This window comes from Mya arenaria, chromosome 12 (assembly GCF_026914265.1).
Source record: "Mya arenaria isolate MELC-2E11 chromosome 12, ASM2691426v1".
In the NCBI taxonomy this organism is placed as follows: domain Eukaryota; kingdom Metazoa; phylum Mollusca; class Bivalvia; order Myida; family Myidae; genus Mya; species Mya arenaria.
Window position 1 is genome coordinate 46,526,630 of NC_069133.1, and position 23,555 is coordinate 46,550,184.

At 34.6% G+C, this 23,555-nt stretch overlaps 1 protein-coding gene across 1 annotated transcript in view; it reads right to left on the minus strand.

Moving 5' to 3' along the window:
- LOC128210739 (dynein axonemal heavy chain 2-like) overlaps nucleotides 1-18,641 on the minus strand; it is a 108,442-nt gene extending 89,801 nt beyond the window's left edge. Inside the window, exons 1-13 of the mRNA XM_052915091.1 lie at nucleotides 18,570-18,641; nucleotides 17,338-17,547; nucleotides 16,858-16,982; nucleotides 16,053-16,410; nucleotides 15,233-15,397; nucleotides 14,050-14,288; nucleotides 13,527-13,718; nucleotides 12,555-12,692; nucleotides 12,001-12,108; nucleotides 11,338-11,543; nucleotides 10,622-10,751; nucleotides 10,027-10,209; nucleotides 9,265-9,399 (exon numbers count right to left, since the gene is read on the minus strand). Of these exons, the coding sequence (XP_052771051.1) occupies nucleotides 9,265-9,399; nucleotides 10,027-10,209; nucleotides 10,622-10,751; nucleotides 11,338-11,543; nucleotides 12,001-12,108; nucleotides 12,555-12,692; nucleotides 13,527-13,718; nucleotides 14,050-14,288; nucleotides 15,233-15,397; nucleotides 16,053-16,410; nucleotides 16,858-16,982; nucleotides 17,338-17,518 (2,160 nt within the window). The 5' untranslated portion in view covers nucleotides 17,519-17,547; nucleotides 18,570-18,641. The remainder of the gene's footprint in view (nucleotides 1-9,264; nucleotides 9,400-10,026; nucleotides 10,210-10,621; nucleotides 10,752-11,337; nucleotides 11,544-12,000; nucleotides 12,109-12,554; nucleotides 12,693-13,526; nucleotides 13,719-14,049; nucleotides 14,289-15,232; nucleotides 15,398-16,052; nucleotides 16,411-16,857; nucleotides 16,983-17,337; nucleotides 17,548-18,569) is intronic.
- Between the last annotated feature and the right edge of the window lie 4,914 nt (nucleotides 18,642-23,555).

Here is a 23,555-nt window from a genome sequence, read left to right on the forward strand (position 1 = left end):
GCCTGTGCTTGGGACAAGGGGCTAAGATCAACAGATCAAAGGAACAAAATTGAATAGTGGCTACCTAATTCCTGGTACAAACTATGTGCTTGTAAAAATATAAACTAGCACTAGCCTGTGCTTGGGACAAGGGGCTTAAATCAACAGATGGAAGGAATAAAAATAAACAGTGGCTACCTAATTCCTGGTACAAACTATGTGCTTGTGTTTATCTCAACTAGCACTAGCCTGTGCTTGGGACAAGCGGCTAAGATCAACAGATGAAAGGAACGAAATTGAATAGCGGCTACCTAATTCCTGGTACAAACTATATGCTTGTAAAATTATAAATTAGCACTAGCCTGTGCTTGGGACAAGGGGCTTAAATCAACAGATGGAAGGAATAAAAATAAACAGTGGCTACCTAATTCCTGGTACAAAATATGTCCTTGTGTTTATCTCAACTAGCACTAGCCTGTGCTTGGGACAAGGGGCTTAAATCAACAGATGGAAGGAATAAAAATAAACAGTGGCTACCTAATTCCTGGTACAAACTATGTGCTTGTAATATTATCAACTAGCACTAGCCTGTGCTTGGGACAAGGGGCTAAAATCAACAGAAGAAAGGAACAAAATTGAAAAGTGGCTACCTAATTCCTGGTACAAACTATGTGCTTGTAAAATTATCAACTAGCACTAGCCTGTGCTTGGGACAAGGGGCTTAAATCAACAGATGATAGGAATAAAAATAAACAGTGGCTACCTAATTCCTGGTACAAACTATGTGCTTGTGTTTATCTCAACTAGCACTAGCCTGTGCTTGGGACAAAGGGCTATGACCAACAGATGAAAGGAACGAAATTGAATAGTGGACAGATGAAAGGAACAAAATTGAATAGTGGCTACCTAATTCCTGGTACAAACTATGTGCTTGTAAAATTATCAACTAGCACTAGCCTGTGCTTGGGACAAGGGGCTAAAATCAACATATGGAAGGAATAAAATTAAACAGTGGCTATCTAGATCCTGGTACAAACTATGTGCTTGTGTTTATCTCAACTAGCACTAGCCTGTGCTTTGGACAAGGGGCTTAAATCAACAGATGGAAGGAATAAAATTAAACAGTGGCTACCTAATTCCTGGTACAAACTATGTGCTTGTGTTTATCTCAACAAGCACTAGCCTGTGCTTGGGACAATGGGCTAAGATCAACAGATGAAAGGAACGAAATTGAATAGTGGCTACCTAATTCCTGGTACAAACTATGTGCTTGTAAAATTATAAATTAACACTAGCCTGTGCTTGGGACAAGGGGCTTAAATCAACAGATGGAAGGAATAAAAATAAACAGTGGCTACCTAATTCCTGGTACAAACTATGTGCTTGTCTTTATCTCAACTAGCACTAGCCTGTGCTTGGGACAAGGGGCTAAGATCAACAGATGAAAGGAACGAAATTGAAAAGTGGACAGATGAAAGGAACAAAATTGAATAGTGGCTACCTAATTCCTGGTACAAACTATGTGCTTGTAAAATTATCAACTAGCACTAGCCTGTGCTTGGGACAAGGGGCTAAAATCAACAGAAGAAAGGAACAGAATTGAAAAGTGGCTACCTAATTCCTGGTACAAACTATGTGCTTGTAAAATTATCAACTAGCACTAGCCTGTGCTTGGGACAAGGGGCTAAAATCAACAGATGGAAGGAATAAAAATAAACAGTGGCTACCTAATTCCTGGTACAAACTATGTGCTTGTTTAACTCTCAACTAGCACTAGCCTGTGCTTGGGACAAGGGGCTAAGATCAACAGATGAAAGGAACCAAATTGAACAGTGGCTACCTAGTTCCTGGTACAAACTATGTGCTTGTAAAATTATAAACTAGCACTAGCCTGTGCTTGGGACAAGGGGCTGCAAACAACAGATGGAAGGAATACAATTGAATAGTAGCTTCTTAATTCCTGTTTATTCATCCTTAAGCACTAGCCTGTTCTTTGGATTAAGGGACTACAATCATCAGATGCAAGGAAAAAGACTGGAGATGGCTTGTACAAATGAAGAATGCACTGGCACTAGCCTGTGCTTAGTAAAAGGGGCAACAAACAATGCCAAACAAAGTGATAATGATTCAAATTTTCTGACAATAAATTTTCAGATTTAAAATATTCATCATTACAATAACAATTAAAACATTTTTAAAATGTATATTTTAATGTATTTTTTAAACCAATGAATATAATCACAAAGATATAATAAAGATACACAAACTTATGTGAACATATGTCAATCAAAACCCAATTCACACCATCAAACAAGAGTAATTAAAGTCTAAGCCATCAAAGAATACTTGATGCAGGCTTACCAACTGTGAACCCAATCAAGGCTTGGGACCATGGACATTGAAAGCTTGGGCTTGGGGTGATTCATTTGCCACTTGTAACTAATTAGTATGTCAGATTAATTTCCAGCATATAAAATGACCCTCATTATATCAAATCATTAAATCAAACTTCTTAATCAAACATCTAAATACATTAAATTATTAGAAAAGTGAACTAAAGTTTTAAAACTAATAACACTCATTAAAGAGATTTTTGATAATATCTTTGTTAATCTAATAAACATAAAGAGTTAAAATCAGCAATTTAGATGTGCATAATAAACTGATCATTTGCTATTTTAAATAATATAATACAAATTTCAATCAGAAATATATTTTCAGAATATTCAATCTTTATATTTCATATGGCAAAGACCATAAGAATTTGTTTACAATATAAAGTTAGGGGCTTAAAGCTAAAAATGCAACGAATGAAAAGTGGCTACCTAATTCCTGGTACAAACTATGTGCTTGTCTTTATCTCAACTAGCACTAGCCTGTGCTTGGGACAAGGGGCTTAAATCAACATATGGAAGGAATAAAAATAAACAGTGGCTACCTAATTCCTGGTACAAACTATGTGCTTGTTTAACTCTCAACTAGCACTAGCCTGTGCTTGGGACAAGGGGCTAAGATCAACAGATCAAAGGAACAAAATTGAATAGTGGCTACCTAATTCCTGGTACAAACTATGTGCTTGTAAAAATATCAACTAGCACTAGCCTGTGCTTGGGACAAGGGGCTAAAATCAACAGATGGAAGGAATAAAAATAAACAGTGGCTACCTAATTCCTGGTACAAACTATGTGCTTGTGTTTATCTCAACTAGCACTAGCCTGTGCTTGGGACAAGGGGCTAAGATCAACAAATGAAAGGAACGAAATTGAATAGTGGCTACCTAATTCCTGGTACAAACTATGTGCTTGTAAAATTATAAATTAGCACTAGCCTGTGCTTGGGACAAGGGGCTTAAATCAACAGATGGAAGGAATAAAACTAAACAGTGGCTACCTAATTCCTGGTACAAACTATGTGCTTGTCTTTATCTCAACTAGCACTAGCCTGTGCTTGGGACAAGGGGCTTAAATCAACATATGGAAGGAATAAAATTAAACAGTGGCTAACTTTTTCCTGGTACAAACTATGTGCTTGTTTAACTCTCAACTAGCACTAGCCTGTGCTTGGGACAAGGGGCTAAGATCAACAGATCAAAGGAACAAAATTGAATAGTGGCTACCTAATTCCTGGTACAAACTATGTGCTTGTTTAACTCTCAACTAGCACTAGCCTGTGCTTGGGACAAGGGGCTAAAATCAACAGATCAAAGGAACAAAATTGAATAGTGGCTACCTAATTCCTGGTACAAACTATGTGCTTGTAAAAAAATAAACTAGCACTAGCCTGTGCTTGGGACAAGGGGCTAAAATCAACAGATGGAAGGAATAAAAATAAACAGTGGCTACCTAATTCCTGGTACAAACTATGTGCTTGTGTTTATCTCAACTAGCACTAGCCTGTGCTTGGGACAAGGGGCTAAGATCAACAGATGAAAGGAACGAAATTGAATAGCGGCTACCTAATTCCTGGTACAAACTATGTGCTTGTAAAATTATAAATTAGCACTAGCCTGTGCTTGGGACAAGGGGCTTAAATCAACAGATGGAAGGAATAAAAATAAACAGTGGCTACCTAATTCCTGGTACAAAATATGTGCTTGTGTTTATCTCAACTAGCACTAGCCTGTGCTTGGGACAAGGGGCTTAAATCAACAGATGGAAGGAATAAAACTAAACAGTGGCTACCTAATTCCTGGTACAAACTATGTGCTTGTCTTTATCTCAACTAGCACTAGCCTGTGCTTGGGACAAGGGGCTTAAATCAACATATGGAAGGAATAAAATTAAACAGTGGCTAACTTTTTCCTGGTACAAACTATGTGCTTGTTTAACTCTCAACTAGCACTAGCCTGTGCTTGGGACAAGGGGCTAAGATCAACAGATCAAAGGAACAAAATTGAATAGTGGCTACCTAATTCCTGGTACAAACTATGTGCTTGTTTAACTCTCAACTAGCACTAGCCTGTGCTTGGGACAAGGGGCTAAAATCAACAGATCAAAGGAACAAAATTGAATAGTGGCTACCTAATTCCTGGTACAAACTATGTGCTTGTAAAATTATAAACTAGCACTAGCCTGTGCTCGGGACAAGGGGCTGCAAACAACAGATGGAAGGAATACAATTGAATAGTAGCTTCTTAATTCCTGTTTATTCATCCTTAAGCACTAGCCTGTTCTTTGGATTAAGGGACTACAATCATCAGATGCAAGGAAAAAGACTGGAGATGGCTTGTACAAATGAAGAATGCACTGGCACTAGCCTGTGCTTAGTAAAAGGGGCAACAAACAATGCCAAACAAAGTGATAATGATTCAAATTTTCTGACAATAAATTTTCAGATTTAAAATATTCATCATTACAATAACAATTAAAACATTTTTAAAATGTATATTTTAATGTATTTTTTAAACCAATGAATATAATCACAAAGATATAATAAAGATACACAAACTTATGTGAACATATGTCAATCAAAACCCAATTCACACCATCAAAAAAGAGTAATTAAAGTCTAAGCCATCAAAGAATACTTGATGCAGGCTTACCAACTGTGAACCCAATCAAGGCTTGGGACCATGGACATTGAAAGCTTGGGCTTGGGGTGATTCATTTGCCACTTGTAACTAATTAGTATGTCAGATTAATTTCCAGCATATAAAATGACCCTCATTATATCAAATCATTAAATCAAACTTCTTAATCAAACATCTAAATACATTAAATTATTAGAAAAGTGAACTAAAGTTTTAAAACTAATAACACTCATTAAAGAGATTTTTGATAATATCTTTGTTAATCTAATAAACATAAAGAGTTAAAATCAGCAATTTAGATGTGCATAATAAACTGATCATTTGCTATTTTAAATAATATAATACAAATTTCAATCAGAAATATATTGTCAGAATATTCAATCTTTATATTTCATATGGCAAAGACCATAAGAATTTGTTTACAATATAAAGTTAGGGGCTTAAAGCTAAAAATGCAACGAATGAAAAGTGGCTACCTAATTCCTGGTACAAACTATGTGCTTGTCTTTATCTCAACTAGCACTAGCCTGTGCTTGGGACAAGGGGCTTAAATCAACATATGGAAGGAATAAAATTAAACAGTGGCTACCTTTTTCCTGGTACAAACTATGTGCTTGTTTAACTCTCAACTAGCACTAGCCTGTGCTTGGGACAAGGGGCTAAAATCAACAGATCAAAGGAACAAAATTGAATAGTGGCTACCTAATTCCTGGTACAAACTATGTGCTTGTAAAAATATAAACTAGCACTAGCCTGTGCTTGGGACAAGGGGCTAAAATCAACAGATGGAAGGAATAAAAATAAACAGTGGCTACCTAATTCCTGGTACAAACTATGTGCTTGTGTTTATCTCAACTAGCACTAGCCTGTGCTTGGGACAAGGGGCTAAGATCAACAGATGAAAGGAACGAAATTGAATAGCGGCTACCTAATTCCTGGTACAAACTATGTGCTTGTAAAATTATAAATTAGCACTAGCCTGTGCTTGGGACAAGGGGCTTAAATCAACAGATGGAAGGAATAAAAATAAACAGTGGCTACCTAATTCCTGGTACAAAATATGTCCTTGTGTTTATCTCAACTAGCACTAGCCTGTGCTTGGGACAAGGGGCTAAAATCAACAGATGGAAGGAATAAAACTAAACAGTGGCTACCTAATTCCTGGTACAAACTATGTGCTTGTCTTTATCTCAACTAGCACTAGCCTGTGCTTGGGACAAGGGGCTTAAATCAACATATGGAAGGAATAAAATTAAACAGTGGCTACCTTTTTCCTGGTACAAACTATGTACTTGTTTAACTCTCAACTAGCACTAGCCTGTGCTTGGGACAAGGGGCTAAGATCAACAGATCAAAGGAACAAATTGAATAGTGGCTACCTAATTCCTGGTACAAACTATGTGCTTGCAAAAATATTAACTAGCACTAGCCTGTGCTTGGGACAAGGGGCTAAGATCAACAGATCAAAGGAACAAAATTGAATAGTGGCTACCTAATTCCTGGTACAAACTATGTGATTGTAAAAATATAAACTAGCACTAGCCTGTGCTTGGACAAGGGGCTAAAATCAACAGATGGAAGGAATAAAAATAAACAGTGGCTACCTAATTCCTGGTACAAACTATGTGTTGTGTTTATCTCAACTAGCACTAGCCTGTGCTTGGGACAAGGGGCTAAGATCAACAGATGAAAGGAACGAAATTGAATAGCGGCTACCTAATTCCTGGTACAAAACTATGTGTTGTAAAATATAAATTAGCACTAGCCTGTGCTTGGGACAAGGGGCTTAAATCAACAGATGGAAGGAAAAAATAAACAGTGGCTACCTAATCCTGGTACAAAATATGTCCTTGGTTTATCTCAACTAGCACTAGCCTGTGCTGGGACAAGGGGCTTAAATCAACAGATGAAGGAATAAAATAAACAGTGGCTTACCTAATTCCTGGTACAAACTATGTGCTTGTCTTTATCTCAACTAGCACTAGCCTGTGCTTGGGACAAGGGGCTTAAATCAACATATGGAAGGAATAAAATTAAACAGTGGCTACTTTTTCCTGGTACAAACTATGTACTTGTTAACTCTCAACTAGCACTAGCCTGTGCTTGGACAAGGGGCTAAGATCAACAGATCAAAAGAACAAAATTGAATAGTGGCTACCTAATTCTGGTACAAACTATGTGCTTGTAAAAATATTAACTAGCACTAGCCTGTGCTTGGGACAAGGGGCTAAGATCAACAGATCAAAGGAACAAAATTGAATAGTGGCTACCTAATTCCTGGTAAAACTATGTGCTTGTAAAAATATAAACTAGCACTAGCCTGTGCTTGGGACAAGGGGCTAAATCAACAGATGGAAGGAATAAAAATAAACAGTGGCTACCTAATTCCTGGTACAAACTATGTGCTGTGTTTATCTCAACAGCACTAGCCTGTGCTTGGGACAAGCGGCTAAGATCAACAGATGAAAGGAACGAAATTGAATAGCGGCTACCTAATTCCTGGTACAAACTATATGCTTGTAAAATTTATAAATTCTGAAATGTGTATTAACATTTTTTCACATAGATGGATAATATAAATGCATGAAGCTGCAAAATATAATCAAGCAGGGCCATAATTTTTAAAACAATATATGATATATAAGATATGGTTATTACTATAATTCCGTATCGTATTAAAGTGGTTATCAAAATTGAACTTTGCTACAATGTTTCATTAACTACAGTGTATCATATTCTTGGTACTACAAACAATGTCTCATATACTACAAACACAGCTGATACTACAAAGACGGAGAACATTATTGGGGAACAAAGCTTGGGGATCGCTAAACAGATAAGAAAATAAAAATAAAACATTTCTATGCACAAACTTCAGTAAATAAAAACAAAACAAAAAAATAGCGTTTGTTAACAGCTCTGTGAAGAAAATAATTCTCACTTTGAACTTGCATTTATTTGAATTCTGTTTGTTTTTTAGTCAAGTTTTTGTTGTTTTCATGCTACGCTACAGCTCTAGTGACTTGCTGCAACATGTGATTGGATAAACTGTGATAGGATAAACCCCGATATCTATACAAATGTAACATGATATTACGCTACTACATAAGGGTTCTTTCACAAATAAAACATCCATAATGCACACTGTTCAGCTATTTACACTTCTCGGCTGCGCATCCTCCAAACTGACCATGGTTGACATACTGGTTTTATACTTCTGTAAATGTACACTTAAAAACTCAGTAACAAGAAGCATGCATAATTATACACTTTCAAAAGTTAACACAAAAAAGCTATAAAGCACTACTTTAATATGCCCATTGTCACATATTCCTGGTACCCTATTACATTCTGCTCCATTCAGTATCGTGGAACATTTCGCTAGGAAAATCACATAGCCATAAGTAATAAATGATTCAGTTTAAATGGTTCAAAATGGGACCTCTGTGGAATCTTAGCCACTTGTTGTGAGTTATTTTCTATTACAAAATCCTTTAGAACATTATTGTTAATCTTCTAAGTTGAAGAATATTAAATATTGAAATCCTATTTCTTCGGTCTTCTCCCCAATCTTATTAACATTCATGAATACGAATTTTGTTTGTCAAATTTCCACGGTTCTAATGTAGTGTAATCATAATGAAGTACCAGGGTGGCTGACTATGTTAACACCATAACAGACAAACATCAATTAAGCATATTAATATGTAAAAGTAATATTTACTCAGCATCTAAAAACAGTCTTTCAACTCAAAAAATATGAAATTTAAAAAAAAAAAGTCAAAAATATATAGCATTGGTAAATATGAAGTAAAATATCCTTTCCAAAGCATAGACATGCCTGGATGTCATCTTTTTTTCCTTATGTAAAACAAACAGTTTTAATGAATTATACTTATACAGAACCTCCCCTCCACCCCCTAAAAAAACGATGTCCGGTGGGTAGGGGATGGCGCTACCCACTTCATGCGCAATGTGAAAAAACCCCACTAAAACTGTTAATTGGAGTGTTCTGATATTATCTGAATTCATTACTTACTGAAAATCAATAATTACATAATATTTGGCACTTATGGCAGATATAGTTTCCAGAGAAGATCATAGGTATTTTTACTATTATTCATGTACAAGCCCTTTGGGACAACATTTTAGATGATCTTTGAAGTTTAAAGGTCACAGGTGACTTACTTATGGCGCTATAACAGCCTTGGGAAAGCCATTCCACTGTGATATCTAAGTATATAAGGAACACAAACCTTTTCAATGGTAAGAGTCCATTCATGGAAGGTCTTCCTAATGTATTCATCGAGGGCCATACATAATTGCTGATACTGGGTCATAACTTCCTTGCCAGAACCTATGATGGGCAGGAAGAAAGCTCTGTCTAGCGACTGAAAAAAAAAGTTTTCAATATCAAATATAATTATTTGATCAAAGTTTACATTAGACTTGTTATTTTAAGTCTTACATGTGCAAAGAAATGTTCCTTTTGGCATTTTTCAACCCCTTACCCTTACAAACAAACACACGCAAATCTATAAAGAAAACTTACCAACAAGAACATCAAAAGCCATCTGTTTTTTGTTGTTGTTTTTTCAGTCAAACAAGCGAAATAACTCAACAATCATTCCATTTTCAAAACCTGTACATATTGTTTATGGCATCAGGCGTACCAATTTTATTTGAATATCTTGAAAAAAAATCAAGTTATAGCTAAGGTTTAAGCCTTTGAATGACAATACCACTGCTAACAACACTCTTGCCAACAACAACAAGGCTATGACAATACCTCAACCTTTTTACTTTAAAATTACATCCAATATGTTTAGTATCGGTCCCAGAGATCAGAAATATAAATTTCCATGGTGATACAAATTTTTGAAAACATTTAAGTGTAAGTGCAAGCCAAACAACTCACTCAAATGTGTGAAATTGAAATTTGTTGCTAAAGGTGTGGACGTTTTGTCACAAAATTTAAAAAACTACACAAACTTATCAGAATTTTAATAAAGCCATACCCCCATGCTACGTTCAATGCGTCTCTTAAGCTGCCGAGCCCAGAGTGCCTGACCAGCAAACCGTGGGTGTGAGGGGGACTGTGGGATACTCTTCTGTGTTAGTTCCTTCTTCACTGCGTTCAACTCCTCATTAAACATGGCGTACACATCCACTGTCTTCTTGTCTATGGTACGCTTGATTGCCTGGAATGGAATATAATGATTTTTGGTAAAAGTAATAAACAACGATCTTTGAAAAAAAAAAAAAGCACAACCTTGCATCAAACAGCTTTTAAATACCAAATAATGTATAATATACCAAAGGGGTTATGTCTTAAAGCACCAAAGATATTTTCTTTGCTGTAATTATTTTTAAATAATTGTAGAACTTGAAGTGCCATAATTTCTACTGAAAGTCATTTAAAAACCATGAAGGTAATAAATGTCCGGTCTGCTCACAGATTTCTCACAACTTATAATCAAGTAATGACTGTATAAAGAATGTCATACATGTTGGTGACAACAATAATTAAGACGAACATTGCAAACTACAACAATGTTGCCAGACAATGTAATTGATATGTGTCCAACAGTACCTAAAACAAAAAAGTCCTACCTCTCTGCCTGACAGGTGCATGAAGATATCAAGCAGCTCCACTCCGGCCTCCACAGTCGTGATTGTCTCAAACGCTGACGAGATCACATTCTGCATCATCACCTCTAGGTCCTTGACGCCCGCACGGAACCTGATGGTATGGGTTATTGCATAAGAACAAGTTCACAAATAAGCCAATTTGCTAAGAACTACCCCATTTTGAAAGTGAGAAGAGATGTCTGTTGTTTGGCTATTTATAATGAGACAAACAGGAAAGTATATACTGGGGTATGAAATAAATTGTGATGCTACGTCCTGCTTTTTAACTTGTTCTAAATCAAATTATCATCTTGAAATTAGTGAATATCTGAAGATATTGAAACCCATATTTGAATCATAAACAAATCATTCAAATTAGATTCTGCACCAAAAAACAAAATCATCATATATTTTTTCAACTTCAAAATTGTAACACAGGCAGTTATATAAAAACTTACTTTTGAACAGATTCTGTACCATTTTACTTGAGTTGGTATTTAGTGCTTGTGCTTAAGGTACACTTGTCAGCTGCAACCAGTTGTATAAATCTTTATTAAAATGTCAACAGGTTATCTTGTGGCTAGCTGACTCATCAAAACGATTTGATTGGCAAGTAGTTATTATTATTAGTAAACATTTTGGATAACTTTGACCATTCCAAAAACTTAGCCGGTTTTATACAATTGGCTGCTGGTTACCTATTATAGTCATCATGCCATGACGTAGCTTTCACATCAAGGATAGTTTTCTTCACATGTCGAAGATTAGCGAGATTTTTCTCGAAAGTCGTTTCAATCTCCAAGAGACCCCTCATTATCTCTGGGCCCTTCTGACCCGCAAAGTGTGGCATATCAGTCTTTTCGCCTTCCTCACGCCTTGCAAAGTGGATCTGGGCTTGGCACACCTGTAGAAATAGACAATAAAGTTGAGTTTTGTTAAAGCAGATAGTCTTGACATATTAAAAACATAACTTTTGAGAAAAGGCTTCTAAGCTCAAGGAAGCAAGAAAATATTTCAGAATTTGTGATGTTAATGGTCACTCAAATCTGAACAGTGAATGCAACAGTAAATGACAGTTTGGGAAAGGATTCAGATTTCTACTTCATTACTGTATACTGCCTACACGCGTAATACTGACTTTTGAAAATACCTAAAACTATTGACTGAGGAACAGAACTTCTTAACATCATCTATATTTTATAACTGATACATTAGAGCATGATAAGACCTAACCATTTGAAGCCAATTTTATAACACTTGTTAATTATTGAATTTGTCAAAGTTAGCCAAATGCTTATTGATTGGCCAATATTTATCCAATATTTACTATAAACCAATCAAATGTGTTTTAATAAATGTACCTCAAGTAGGTCCTTGCATCTCTGCACAAAGGCGTCCACCTGGGCAAATATGCTGCTCTTGTCCAGAACCCAGCCCATCTGGGAGAACTTGTGGTGTAGCTTGGCAGTCTGAAAAGAAAAACATATGTTACATGATAAACTTACGCCATGGGTTCACTAACAGTCAACATACCGGTATAGTATACTTTCATTTCCACAGTTTAGACTTGAAAATATAAATATTCCCTCATTAAAAGAGCAGCTAATATCTTTGAGAACTATTTTATAAGTTGATGACATAAAAGGAATAAAATTATTTGTTCCAAACTACTAAAGATAAAACTGACTTTCGAAATACAGGTAAAACAGCAATCGCTCAAAACAAGCTTTCAATATAATCTTCCTAAGTGCTTTTCATTGACATTAATACTTTATCAGCCTTACCATTACAAAAAAGCTCCCATCAGTAACTCAAATAAACAGTTGAAATTCTTACAACTATTCAGAGAATAGCAACAGATCCATTGTAAATGAAATAAACCAATAATTTTGAATTGCTGATGATTTTTATTTACCTTGTTATATATCTCCTTCCAGGATTCACAGCACTCAATACATTCATTAAGGGACTTCATACCGCTCTGAACATAGCCGTCAAATATCTTCTCCAAGTTGATTTCCCTACAGCAACGTCGGATAATCTCATTACTCAGCTGGGAATTGAAAATGACAAATAAACATTTTGTAATGAACATATCAAATACAAGCTGATAATAAATGCATATTCTCTTGATATATCAAAATCGTTCCAAAATGTTTTACACCATTTCAATGGTTATACATTGTAACAACTAAAAGCCGTTTTTTTTCCAAAATTTTATATAACTTTATATCCTATTTATTTAGGCCTTAAAAGGTCTCAAAAATAATGGGTAGGATTAGACAAAGTCTCTTTGTTTGAGACCAGCCAAAACAGCAAAGCAAGTAGCAAGTGCTTAACAATGAAATTTTGATATATTGTGTATTAAATAATCAGTACTTTGTTTTTAAAACATAAATGGTCAACACAACTCAGAATTAAAAATTCAGATATGTTTTTGTCTTGGGTCGAGAAAACTTCTCGGATCGACGGGTTTTGCAAGGTAGGGTTGGGCTGCCCTTAACACAGGTCATTTTTGTTCAGGCCTTATCAATTACAATGTACCTTTATCATAATCTGTACACGGAAGGCTGAGAATGAGAGTTCAATCTACCTTTAAGTAAAGTAAGTAATAAGTGTTTTTTTCTAGGCACTGTAAGTGTAAAGCAGCGCCTTAATTTTTGATAGCTGCTAATAGATTCTATTCTTTATTAGATTGCTGTGTAAGATTCATCCAATGATAAGGGGGCCATTTCATCAATAATCCTAGGACTAATTAGATAGCTAGAAGATAATCTACAGTGCAATCCTGCTGTTAAAACGTCTCTTTAATGTGAAATTTCTCCAAGGATTCATGATAAAACAGTCCCCAGATCTCACATCCAAATGAGATAAATCCTTTATTTACCTTTTTCAGAATCCCTGTCAGCCTCTCCCTGGTCTTATAGAACTCTGAGTTCACCCAGATCATACGGATGAGGTTGAGAATTTTGGGGATCATGGCGGGAATCTGGGACGGTTTGGCGTCAGCCAACTCATAGCATGGGTCTTTCAGGACCAGCAGGAACTTGAGGTTACTCTCTGCTTGACGTGATCCTTCCTGTAATTGAAAAATCTCAATATTAAAAACTTAAAATCGCACAATGCAAATGTTTTTGTGATAAAATTATAATTTATCGGGTATATAATTCTGTTATTGGAAAATGTAAATAAAAATCAAATCTTTGTTAAACTTGTTTTTGATCCCTTTTTATACACTTAAAAGCTGTCAATAAAAATGATAATTTCAGTGTTTTTATCACATGATAATTTTTGCAAGATAACCATACATGTGCTTTTATAAAACAACAATTATGTTGAAAATAATTTAAATTCTAGATTTTGTAAGACAAAGTGTAACACTTTAAATACACAAATGCCAATATTCAAACCTTGATCTGGCTAGCCAGCTTCCTGAAGGGAGCAACATAGGAGGACTTGGCAGTCTCCAGGACCAGTTCAATCTTCTTCACACCAGGTTTGTCCAGCTGGGAGCTGATTCCAGACAGATCCTGGCACCGGTTCTTCCAGAACTCAATCTCATCAAGAGGGCCTGAGGTCTCGGCCATCTCAAAGGCATCTTGTGTGTTGAGAACCTCTTTGATCTGTCTTGCCCAGTGAATCATGGCAGCTGAAATTTGTTAAGAAATTGTTGATACTGTATACAATGGAGCAGTACTTACAAAAAACCTTCTCAAGAGAGCCCTGAGATCTTGGCCATCTAACATTTTGTACCAAGTGAATCATTGCATCTGATTTTTTTTTTAAATATTTATTGAGTAGGAGTATTTCAATGTAGTTTACAATAGAGTGGTTCTTTAAAAAACTCAATCTCATACCGAGGTCATTTGAAAGACATGTTGTGTAATCTCAGAACCTCTTTAATTTGTCATGCATAAATATTGGCCTCTAGACACTTTATAGAGAGTATTTTGAATCAGGAGCATGTCAATGTGTATGGTGTGTTTTAGAAAGCTGTGTAAAGGATTCAAAACATCGTCATTTTCAGTTTTGTTATTTTACTCACAGTTTTTTGTCTTAGCAAAACATACTTTATCTGATTAAACTAATGTTAAATTTCAGTCTAGTCAAATGTGTCAATCTGACATTATTGTTTTCATATTGCATAGAGAGAATTGCTGCTGGCCAATTGCCAAACAATAAATAATCAATGTTGATATAATTCCAATGCTGGTGCAGAAGAAAATCAATATCTTAAATACCTTAATCATAAGTGCATGAATGAAACTGATAAACCATTTGTCAATGGTTTAAAAAATACCCTAGGTATGACTCAGTTAAATTCATGACATAAAAAATAAACTGTGATTGTCATCAAAGAGATAATGGCCATCATAATTTGAGGTGTAAATTTATAAAAGACAGATATATCAATTTAATTAAAATATTTATGTCACTTTGAAATAGTTAAGCTATGGTGACATGTATAGATAAAATGAACAATATTACAAAAGCTTTTCATTTTACCTTTTTTAGCATCATACATTACTTCATTTTCTAATAAAACAGTATAAATTTGGTCTTAAAACATGAACAAATTAGTGTACAACTTACTCTCCAGTCTCTGCACTAAGTCCTTGTTCTTTGCAGCCTCCTCTGCCGGAATCTTGGTCCCCTCCGTGGGAATATAGAGCACCGTCTTGCCCTCCATCTTCCATCTTGTGTCAGTCAACGTGGCCAGAAACCTGTGAAGCTGGGCTGAGAAATCATTCTTTATGCCTGGTACATGGTTAAGGAAACTAAAGAATGGAGTTTTGAACAATGTTAACATCAGTTAAGTTTTGGTTTGGACACTTTTGAGATTTATCTTCATTTCATATTGCAGAGCTAAACAAGATAGAGACAGTAAAAGGCTATGATCAGGTTTGTTCTCAAAAATGAAAACATGGTTTCTGTTGTGTATTGAACTTCAGCCAATAACGACACCTCTTGCTGATAAGCGACGCCTATGTATTACTACATGCTGCATGCTATCACAGTAGTTTAGTTCTCAAGGACTGTTCTCAAGTTCTAGTAATAAACCGTAAAACTGTTGTTATTTGTTGTTATAAACACAACAGATTCTCCCTAAAAAAGAAATATTGGTGTCTATTTTCTTGCCTAAACTCTTTTTAACGTATTTTTACCATTCTTTAAAAGAGAAGAAGGGAAAAGGGGAAAAAGTATAGAACAGTGAGAATTCTTACTTTTGCACCCTCAAGCTAATAAAGTCACAACTGTATATGAAGGAAAAACAAAGTTCCATTAATGAAAATTTCATCTTAAAGTTAAATTCTTTTTTAGCAAGTACCAACAATGCAAGTGTTTAATAGCCAAGATGGGACATGAGTGAAATTTTTCATAGGCATGAACGCAATTAAAATTAAAAGGATACTGTCTGGCCATGAAGTGTTTTCAAAGAAAATTGGAGCATAGATGCCCATCATCACCCTCAACAAACTCTCGATATGCATGCTCTTCACCGACCCATATTGCACAACCTTGAAGAAATTCTCAAAGGTCACTCCATCTTTGACATTGTCAGCCTTGATGAAGTACACCATCTGCTCTGGCGGGTGTGGCGGGACTATCTGATCCACAACAAATCCCAGGCGTGGATCTTGGAAAGCGATGATTAGCTTGAACGCAGGGTCGTCAATGAACTTCTGGATGATTTCATTGTGTGCTTCTGTCCAAATGTCACTTTCCTCATTTGCATTAGCTACTGCTGCCCTTGATTTGATCATATCAGACTGCAATAGAGAAATATAGTTTACAGTGTTATGACTTCAAAAAAAAAATCTACAATAATTTCTAAACAGACACATATGATTGAACAGAATAAAGTAGCAGCCGTCAAAATCTTCAAAGCCCCTAGCCCTGTACTGGTAAAATTCTTTCAGGCTAGACCAAATTCTGAATTTTATATAGCAGGGCTTGTTAACATAATGATACAAATCACTACTTCAAGAATTTTTATTTGTTTATAAAAAATCCTTATTTTGATGACTGAGATAGTGCTCGCAGATATTGTTTTTTAGTCATTCTGTCTCACTGAATGAATAGAAATTAACCCTAGACTGTCACATTTGTCCATAATTTATGCCAAGAAAAGTTTAAGCAGAGTTTTAAAGTGAATGCATCTATAGGTTTAGGGGAATATAACACTGTTAAACATCTAGTGTAGTAACGCTACATACCACCCTAGGTTTGAACTCCTCCGGCTCCTGATTTTCCTCAGCTTCCTGCTGAGGAGCTGTATCTTCTGCTGCTCCTCCATTCTCAGTTACAAGTGGAGGCTCTACTTCACCGGCTGTCCCATTCACTGGGGAAAATAATACAGAAATATGTAGTTGTCATATAAGATTATTCATTGTAGCATTGAAGTTTTCAGATTAATATTAGCTGAATCCAACTTAGAAAACAGAAACAAACAAGGCCAGATAATTACGTAAAATTATTTTTTTGAAAATTAAGTAAATGTACATGTAGTGTGTTTTAGAGCTTATTTGTTACTCATAAGAGTTTCCTATTCATTCGCTATGTTATTATGTTTGTCTCTTGCTGGCACTATAAAAATGTTCACTTTTTCAAATATTGTTGGATTAGGTTGAAAATAAATAAGTTTAGCAATTAACTTCCTCAGTTTCTTTAATGAATGACAAGTACACATAGTATACCTTGTTCTGGGTCAGCTGTCCCATTTGAAGCCCCGGCTGCAGGATCGGCTGGCTGGTCTGGCAAGGGAGTGTTACTCTTGGACCCCTTGGGAGTGTTAGCTTTTGAGCTTCTAGGCGTACCTGCCTTTGAACCTTTCAAGGAACCCTTTGGGGTCCCAGTTCTTGAACCTTTTTCAGACATGGTCTGCTTTTTAAGTTAAGTCTTCATCCCTGAAACCAATATTATATTATTATCAAATATGAACACTTAATAAAACTGAAAAGTCTCAAAAGTTTGGATAGGCTTTAAGATAAAATATAAAGACTACTACATGCACATGCAGGGACTTCCTATTGCATTTTACTACCTTTTAAAAGCTGTTGTTTGTAACATAAGAGTCTGTTTCCCTTTAATTCATATTTCAAGTAGAATTTAAAAAACATGTATTACTATATCTTTAAAAAAAAACTTTACAAGACCAACTTTAACATTTCATTGTATAATAAAATATAAAAGTTCAAAATGTTTATATTTGTTCATACAATTGACTTCAGCTAGTCCAAGGTTCTTAGACTCTGCTTGCTCATTTACAATCCTGTAGAGTCAAAGACTGATGCTTTTTAAAACACATTTGTGTTATTTTAGTATATTTGTTTGCAAGTCTGTCATAAAAAAAATTTAAGAGGAAGGAATAAAATGTAAACAAAGTATGAAACACAAAAGAAACATTTTAATACAGAAAATAATTATATCTTTGACCAGACAATTTCAACCAAAATTATTAATTTGTTTCATGTTCTGGGTTTTATATATGAAATGAGCTTATGACAATAAATAGCAACCAATCAGTACATAAAAAGAAAATATTGTCATGATTATCTCAAGTATTATTGGGCGCCATGAATTAGTATTTTCATGATTTTATATTTTCCCCAAGGCAGCGAAATTCAAAAAAAAATAAGTTACTGACATTGTGGCTAACAAACTTAACAAAATTCTAAACAGAAGAAATGCTCGACTCAAAACATAACAGTAAAGACCATATTTTTAAGTGTCCTTTGATAACTATAGATACTGATGGTAATCTAGCAGAAACATAAAAAATGCAAAAACGGAATCAAAAAGGTAGAAATAATTGTGGACATTTTTCTCATAAAGCTTTTGCCAAAACTCACACGCCATCCCTTAGGCTTGAAAACATGATATTTATGCTGTTCACCTTATCTCTTTCAAAACTGTACCAAAAACATACCTTTCCCAAAATGAAAAAGTTAGTTATTTTGCAAAAGATCAAGCGGCGTCTCTTCAAACGCGCACCTGTTTGTTTTCTTAGCAACGTGAATCTCGTACATGAAACGCTTTCATTTATATTGTATTGACACAGTGATTTAAAAGCAATCGCTTGGGAGACTAGGAAAATATACCCTTGTATAAAATTGACAAAAGGCTACAAATAACCATTTATTTAACTGAGTCCTCTGACGCCCAGTACCTTCCCCGTGCTCTCTGAATATCTGCGATCCTACAAAAATAGTATAAAGACCAAGGCAACTAAAATGACCACCTACAAAGCATTCACAAGTTATTGTCAGCCCTGTTAAATATTAAAAGGTCACCTTTAGTAGACTTTACACCTTTACAAAACGTCATACAGATTAAATTAAAACATGGTGTGGTCAGGGTTTAGGGAAAGGGCTTAATTTCTCAAAGATATGTGTGTTTCTACTTACAATTATGTGCATTTTTTATACTTTGGACACTTTGTCAAATAAAACACATTTGAAGGGGTTAGGCAGACGTCTCAAAAAGTGGATTTCACTTCTCGAAAACTGGATTTCACTTCGATTTCCGATCTTATTTCAAAATATGTCAGCAACTTTCTTGTTTTTGGATCAATTCGAATAAAATTTAAAATATAAACCTATTATGAAGCTTTTTCAATTATTTATTCCATAAAAAGAAATATTTGTTAAATTTAAATGAGTTATGAGTGGATTTCATGCCTCAAAAAGTGGATGTCAATTCGAATTCCGATCATTTTTCGAAAAATTGCTCTAACTTCTTTATTTTTTGACAAATTTCGATAAAATTTGAAATATAAACTCCTTATGAGGCACTTTTTAATATGTATACAAAATAGAAAAATATTAATTAAAATAAATGTGTTATGAGTGGATTTCACTCCTCGAAATCTGGACTTCACCTCAATTTTCGATCTATTTTCGAAAAATTGCTCTTATACTTCTTCATTTTTTGACCAATTTCAATAAAATTTGAAATATTAACCCTTTATGAGGCACTTTCTAATAATAAGTATACAAAAACGCAAAATTATTTATAAAAATTAATGAGTTATGAGTGGATTTCACTTGTCGAAAACTGGATTTCACCTCGATTTCCGATCTATTTTCAAAAAAAAATCGAAAAATTGCTTTAACTTCTTTATTTTCTTACCAATTTCAATAAAATTTGAAATATAAACCCTTCATGAAACACTTTCCAATATGCATACAATAAAAAAATAATTATTATTTAAAATAAATGAGTTCTGAGTGGATTTCACGTGAAATCCATTGGATTCCTGTATCACCCCGCACCGTGGATTCATCATTGATTTAGCCGATTTAGATAGAAATTACCATTCTCATAATAATTTCTCAAATTTGGTAATTTACTGACTTGGTAACAAAGTGTCTTTTATCCCAAACTTCGGCCACCCTCAGGACTCGGCAGTCATCTGAAATTTTAGCCGCCTTCGAAAATCTTTGATGTAATGCCATGCGAGTGCACATGTATGTTTTATGGCTTCAATCAGTGCTGATAAGATAATCAATGCCAACGGCTGTAAACCCTACATTATTGGCAGGGCACATATGGTATTGATCCAACATCTAAGTTTTTACATAATTTTAGTTTCTGCAGTTTGTAATAATTCAATCAATATTTAAGTATGTCTTGTTAAGACAATCCGTAATATCAAAGAAACTAATGCATTTTTATATTTTTTGTATATTTTTCTTGCAATTTCTTAATAAGAATACCTTCATTAATTCATATTATCACCAAATGTTATCCAAAGTTGTCAAAGTTATTAAAAACGTTATTTTTGAAGTGCCATCGTGTAAATATATTCATGGACGAATAATTAAATGACTTATAGGTTCGCAATATGTTCACAATCAATACTTGTCTACTGGTGCATATACATGTCAATTGTCTTTTTATGCTTAAAAATGCTAAAATAAACTAAAATATCATATTCTGAATATTTTAAGTTTTCATATAATATACCTCATGTTTAGACCTGCAAATACTTTTCTAAAATGTGTTTTTAGTCTGAAGTTATACTCGAAATCGGTTGTAGGTGCAGCCTCGGGGTACACTCAAAAGCCCCCCCTATCAAAAGCCCCCCGTTCAAAAGCCCCCCCTATCAAAAGCCCCCCGTTCAAAAGCCCCCCCTCAAAATGGGCAAGTGGTTCAAAAGCCCCCCCACTAAAAAAATAAATACATATATATATATTTTTATAACATTTTTTTTAAATATTATGATGAAATTTAATATAACCATTAATATATATATATGTTTTTTTCAATGGTCACTTTTTTTAGTTTACAAAACTGTTCAATACCGTTAATTAATGTATAACATGTACAGTACTTTTTTACTTTTAAATTTTCAAGCAATTTTCTTCGAAGCAATAAAAAATATATTTGTTTTATTGTCATTTTTTAGGCGATTGGTTTACTCAATTTGGCAATATTTTATCATTAATTACGATTGACATTTTAGCTAATAAATATTCATGAGGTATCAATTATTTCAATAATCAGTGATGAATGTGTGATCTAAGCTTTGATTAATTGCTGTTTTATGATTTTATGTTGTTAGCTGTGTCAGATAATGATATTGATTGTTTCTTTGATGTGCTATTGATGTACCAATTATTTAATTACAAACATGGCCATGCTAACCTGCTAATTATAATTAAAGAATTAACTACAATTTATTAAATATGACAACATTCTTCAATTGGTTTAAACTTATGGAACAAAATTATATTGAGGGGGGGCTTTTGAACGGGGGGGCTTTTGATAGGGGGGGCTTTTGAACGGGGGGGCTTTTGATAGGGGGGGCTTTTGAACGGGGGGCTTTTGATAGGGGGGGCTTTTGATAGACACTCGCAGCCTCAAGTAACATTTTGTAGTGGGAAAACATTATTTTGCAGTGGGAAAGCATCACCTTGCAGTAGGAAAATAACATTTTGATGTGGGAAAGCATCACCTTGAAGTCGGAAAACATCTTTTTGCAGTGGGAAATCATCATTTTTGCAGTGGGAAAGCATCACCTCGCAGTGGAAAAACATCTTTTTGTAGTGGGAAAACATCCTTTAGCAGTGGGAAAGCATCACCTTGCAGTGGAAAAACATCATTTTGTAGTGCGGAAGCATCATCTTGCAATGAGAAAACATCATTTTGCAGTGAACTTAGGTCTTTATAATTTATTGTTGATTATGTTCTGTGATAGGTGTATGTGCCAACTATTTCATAAGCATATCATTAACAGGTAATAGAGGCCCATTCACCAACCTTCGTGTGTTGTTTTTGCACATGTTGTGCATCCAATGTCAGTGATTTTTTGGTGCAATTTACTGCCTTCTAAGCGCTGTTTCCCCTTGCGAAAAATGTCCATTTTCACCATTTTTTTCCCCAATTTGACTAATGTAGAATATGTTAATGAATAAAACAAGCATGAATTTCTTGAAATAAAATCAATATCTTGACAATACTTACTTTCACAGTATGATGTATGCATAAAAAAGTTAGAACATCTCTATTTACAATAATATTAGCTATTTTGGCCTGTATTTGTATTTTTCCCAAAGTCAACTTTTTCCCAATTGCAAGGCACAGGCGGTGGAAATAATTCCAAAAAGAAATCACCGAATGTATAAAGGCTATGGCAATTTATTTGAGTATCATCACTGGAACCAAACACCCAGTTTTAATAAAAATGCAGATATTGAAATACAATGTGCTGGAAGAAGGTGAATGGTTGGAGGAAAGATGGACAATCGGACAAAGCAGGTGCACTGCACTACATCTTATAGTCATCTATCGGACTTTCAAGTTTCATTTTTAACAACGATTATGAAAAAAAATGGTTAAGAGAAGATATCTTTGTAAATATTGATGATACGAGTATGGTTCTTGTCCACAACACTTACTCTTCATCTCATTTATTTCAATCCCTACATAAGTTTTGAATGTGACCCCTGCAAACAGTTGTGACAGATGGCCAGGCGGACGGGGAGCATAACGAGTACATGTATCTGTATGCTTATCTTTTATTGGTACAGGCTGTCCAGCACTTTTTGGCAAGAAATAAAGGCTAATTTTAGGTATAAAAAAGAAATTTAGGGCTAAAATTAGGAATTTAAAATATGGTGGTTGTAAACATGGACTTACCTCTGCAAATTTAACAAGAAATAAACTCACATACTATAAGTACAGGAATGACATACACCAGGGTTCCATTGTCTCAGCTGTTATTTTACGTTAAAGACACATTAAACATGAAATTGTGAGTGTATTAGTTTCTATTTTCAAAACTGTTAAGGCAATTAGAGAAGAAAATGAAAAAAAAGTAGGAATTGACATACAAAATAAGGCCTTTTTTAGGAATTCTCTTTGAATTTTGTGTTTTATTAGGAATTTTAGCAAAACTGAAAAAAAAAAAGGAATTTTTAGGAATTTAAGGGCCGCTGGACTGCCTGTTGGTAACAACAACAAAATATTAAGGTTTATATTTTTTTAAATGCATAATGAACAATCATATTACCTTTTTACATAAATATGCAAAATGTGCATAAACTAGTACATTATTGTTAAATATAGTTGTATAACAAAGGATAACAAGAATATGATTTTAACAAATGTCAATGTATAAATTATTCACAGTGTCTATCACATTTCATTGAGTTTATAGATTGTAACTGCAGATACTCATACATTTCTTTGATTCTCCAAAAAGTTCATAGCAAAACTTTTCCTTACTTGGACAACTTATACATATTGAAATGAGTGACATAGATCTTGTTACAGAAGCAATGTACATTTTCCTTAAATTCTACTATTTTCTTAACTTTTTATTCAACTGGTAGGAAGTCGTATGTTTAATGTATTTTCTGCCATTAAAATGTGGAAAGTTTTTAAGAATAAAACACAATACAACATTTTT